At 41.1% G+C, this 4,153-nt stretch overlaps 1 protein-coding gene across 1 annotated transcript; it reads right to left on the bottom strand.

Annotated features, from left to right (window-relative positions):
• Positions 1-1,044: 1,044 nt before the first annotated feature.
• Positions 1,045-4,153, bottom strand: txnipb (thioredoxin interacting protein b). Its single transcript, XM_066683862.1, has 6 exons — positions 3,430-4,153; positions 3,236-3,311; positions 2,953-3,100; positions 2,483-2,842; positions 1,937-2,236; positions 1,045-1,838 (listed from the first exon to the last, which is right to left on the bottom strand). Exons 1-6 carry the CDS (start codon positions 3,683-3,685, stop codon positions 1,791-1,793), a joined length of 1,188 nt encoding a protein of 395 aa, XP_066539959.1. The 5' UTR covers positions 3,686-4,153; the 3' UTR covers positions 1,045-1,790.

Genomic DNA, 4,153 nt, shown 5'->3' with positions numbered 1-4,153 from the left:
CCAAGCCTTTAGGGCCTTCTTTAGATCATGCAAAGTCCAATGAATTGCCATTGGGAAAATTATATACATTTGTTTTGTCATAATTATACATATATATGATTGTAAATATTAGTTTATACGAGGTCAAATGTGTAAATCTAGACTTTGATATTATGAATGATTTTTGGGTGTTGTGGAAACAAAGCACAAAATAGTAGTCACTTTTTGACTAGATAAAGGAGTAAAACATCTGTTGTATCCAGCACTGACTGTTCATGTTTTCAGGCTAAAAGATCACGCTACTGGCAAATGGAAAGCCTGTAGTCAGATGCAGTCATCAGTTTCTGAATACCTTCTGATACACAACAGGTGCCCACTTAATAGTGTGTGCCATGGCTTTGTGTCATGGGTATTTTTTTATGTCCTGTTGTCAACCTTTCCCCTACATTGCAGCAGGAGTATCCCGCTTGAGCCCTCTGCCCAGATCTGCTCACATGTCATCAAGGCAGGCAGATTCCCCTCTGATATTACTTCCTATAAAACAACATGTGCTGACCAAAGCTGTATGTGGCAAGACTAACATGAGTAACTCAAACCCTCGAACCTGAAACTTCAGGAATGTCTGGACCTTTCTAAGAAGTGTGTCAGTGAATATGTTCAGATGACAGCATCTTCTCTTTATTCCATCAAAACCACATTGTCAGAAGAAAAGCACTCTTAACAGCAAATATATCCCAAGGAGCAGTGTAAATGAGACTACAGGGTACAGAAGGGCCCTTACTGTCCCATTATGTACATTATTTTAATTGTAACTATATTCACTTTTCCCGGAAACAAATGCTGAACATTCTTAAAGGAGACAAGATGGAACAATTATGTTCTCCATCTCAGTGTATTTGTCTCAGTCTGTACACTTTGGCTTTAAAATGAATCATTTTTATTTATTATGCAAATTAAAAGAGCTGTTTAATCTGTACCATTTTAAAATAAAAAGAATAAAACACACACTCAGAAAGTTCTCTTTTCAGTTTTATTCTTTAACACAAAAAGTGTCCTTAGGGTTAAATAATAAAAAAATATATACAAAAATGCTTAATGACAACTTTCTGATTCTGTCAAAGAAGCTGACCTAAATATAGCTATATTACATATAATCTACACACAAGTGTGTTTACACTAAATATAATTTCTAAAACGAAAGTACATCTGAACACCTTGAAACTTTTTTTCATATCATATAGGTGATTAAGTTTTTCATAGCAAACAGAAAACCAAAACAAACCATTTACTCTGATACAAAGTCGTATGCAAATTCAGAAAGTGCAATGTAAAACTGCAACAGAATCTATACTGACAAGTTAAACTGAAAATGTACTTAACTTAAATGTTGTCAACAGATCTCAGACCTAACCTCTTTGCATCTGGAATAACTATGAAGGCAATTTTAGAAGTTTTACCAATATGGCATAGGTGAAATTCTATCTGACACACTCTCAGATCTCTGAACACTGAGGATACCCCAGAAGTAATAAAGAAAGCAGACTGGACAGTCAGTCTAGTGTTGTTCTTAAGGGGTTAATTCCCATAAAAAGTAACAGCATCTTTTTTTTGTAACTTTTACAGCATGACAAATTTAAATTAAAAAGCCCAACATGCATTAACATTTACTAGAAACACCAGAGGACTTCCCAGTAAAAACATGTCATTACACATCTTCCTGCTAGATAACTGCTAGATGCTGTAGAATATGGTTTTGATTTCTGGATTCAGGTCACATAATGGCCCTCTAAAACATGTGCAGCTTCAGTTGTTTAGCAGAATTGAAGATTAACACCATTGCTGTTGCATTCCTGATCCACCTGGAACAAAGAGAAATAAAAAATGTTAAGTTTCTGCTGTGTCCACTCACTTAAGGATTCTTCAGCTGATGAAACCAAATTCACTGCAGTGTAAATACCTCTGTATAGGCAGGAGGGGGCGTCTGATGGTATTCTCCCACATTTATGAAGATGGGGCAGTCATCTTCATCATAATCATCCAGCAGTGGCGTGAGGTGACTGTCCAGGCGTCCATGGCGAGGGATCTCGCTGTAGCTGGGCGGTGCAGAGGGCATGGACACCACACTGCTGGAGGCAGCACTGCCCCCCTGGCTGCAAACGCTGTTGGTTCGGCTGGCAATGCCACTGAATGGTATGTTTCCAATGACCAGCGGTAGCTCCATGATCAGCTTTTCACTGCCTGGGACGTGCACATATATCTAAAACAAACAGGAGACAAAGAAGAGGCTAAGAGTCATACATTGTGTTGCAAGTATTACAAAGACTCAATAATAAAGCTAGAAAAAAAAGTTTTTTTAGAGAAGATTTTCCCCCTAAAGGCCCTTAAAGTTTTTAGGATGTTATAAAATCCTCTTTGCAATCTAAGAACCACTTAAAAACTTATTTTAAAAGTGTTGATATGTGATCGCGTGACATTGCTCTGTTGGTTGTGTGCTTGAGCTCACCATCAGAGTGTAGTCCAAGTGGATGATGTTGCAGCCAAGGACAGTAGGTCTCAGTTTGGGCACACGGATTCTTTTCCCCTGCCAAATATCACACATGCCAGAGATGATGTGGTCGCCCCTGACAGCAGAAATTTTCTCTCTGAAAACTTTTCTGCGCCCATTGGCCAAGTAGGAGTGAGTGCCTATAATGGCAGCTTTGGGGACCACGATGCGAGAGCAGGTGTTCTCAAATTTAGCATCGATGCAGATGTCCTCTCCCTCGCAGAAGCCTTTACGGCTGATCTTAGCTACAATGGACACACTGCCATCAGGAATGAACATGCAGGTCAGCTTCTTCTCCTTCGCACCAGTGACTGGAGACTGAGGGAGGGAAGGGTCAGGCATATCAGCAGGGTTTTATCTGATTGGTTAGGCATTGTCTGTTGTAGCTGAATTTTAAATAAATACTACACTTTGCAAGACTGCCTCACCATGAGCTCAAGCGTGTTGACATCAACTGGCTCCACCACCTCAAAATACTTCTTGTTCTCCACATCTGACTGGGAGTGCCGCTGTATCACCGCTTTCACGTAATACTCAACAGAGCCAAACTTGCCTTTATATGATGACACAAACTGCCTGCAAAAAAAATTTAATAATAATAAACATTGTGGCATATCTGATCCTCTATATTAATGCACAATCACTGTTAATGTACTGAATTTACACATTAACCTTAGCAAAATTTTGAAATGACTGTCTAAAAATGCTCACCCTGGTTGGGGAAGCTCAAATCCAAACATGTACTCGTACGTATTTCCAGGTCTGAGAGTAACTGAGCCATCCACATCTGCAAACCAGACAATAATAAATCCAAGTTAACCAACTTTTCCAGCTGCCAACACATTTACTTAACACTGTAGTAAATAAAATATCCCAGACTGATCCACACAGGGTTGTTCCCTCACCTGTAAGCTGCTGGTCCAGGTGAAGAACATCTTCATATCTCAGGTAGTCTATCTCTTCCCTGCAGCGCTGCTTTCCTTTATGGTACTCCACTTTGGCACAGCCGACCCCATAGAGTCTCACAGCTTTGACTTTGGTAATTTCAGACACCTCCACAATCACTCTGCCTGACACCTTATCCCCACTGCGGTAAAACGCCTTGCTGGGATCACGGAACTCAATCTCGAAAGTCTTGGGCTTCTTTGTCAACACGACCATCCTGGCGGGTAACGGTTCAAACCGCTTAAACTAAAGCTAGCGTTACTCCCTCAAGTGTTATTACTCCTCTTGGTAAGAAAGTGACGCCTCACTGTCCCTGTACTCGGACAACTTTAACGAGTCTTGTAACGTGAACAGTTGTTTTGTTTCTCGCTTTGTTTTGTCTGTGCTGCTTCTGTGGAAGTGTGGTAAACAGTGAATGGGACTCAGCTGCTACAAAAGCTTTTTACCAGCCTCCTGTAGCCGCTCACTCGGCCTGTTTTGAATATGAGGTTTGGTACCTGCGTGGTTGTCTACATGTGAGCAACGCGTGCACGGCGTGATCTAATTCGAGGCCCAGGTTCCGATTGGTCCAACGGCTTGTTTGAATCCACGCTGACAAATCAGCGTCTAGCAAAGACGCGTGGACACCGCGTGGGCGCCTGGCTAGTTCTAAGTAGTGGGAGGCGGGGATGGCTTAGAGTTACA

Source organism: Hoplias malabaricus, chromosome 10 (genome assembly GCF_029633855.1).
Source record: "Hoplias malabaricus isolate fHopMal1 chromosome 10, fHopMal1.hap1, whole genome shotgun sequence".
Taxonomy (NCBI): domain Eukaryota; kingdom Metazoa; phylum Chordata; class Actinopteri; order Characiformes; family Erythrinidae; genus Hoplias; species Hoplias malabaricus.
The sequence above is the reverse complement of the archived record's forward strand: the minus strand, read 5'-3'. Positions and strand labels throughout refer to the sequence as shown.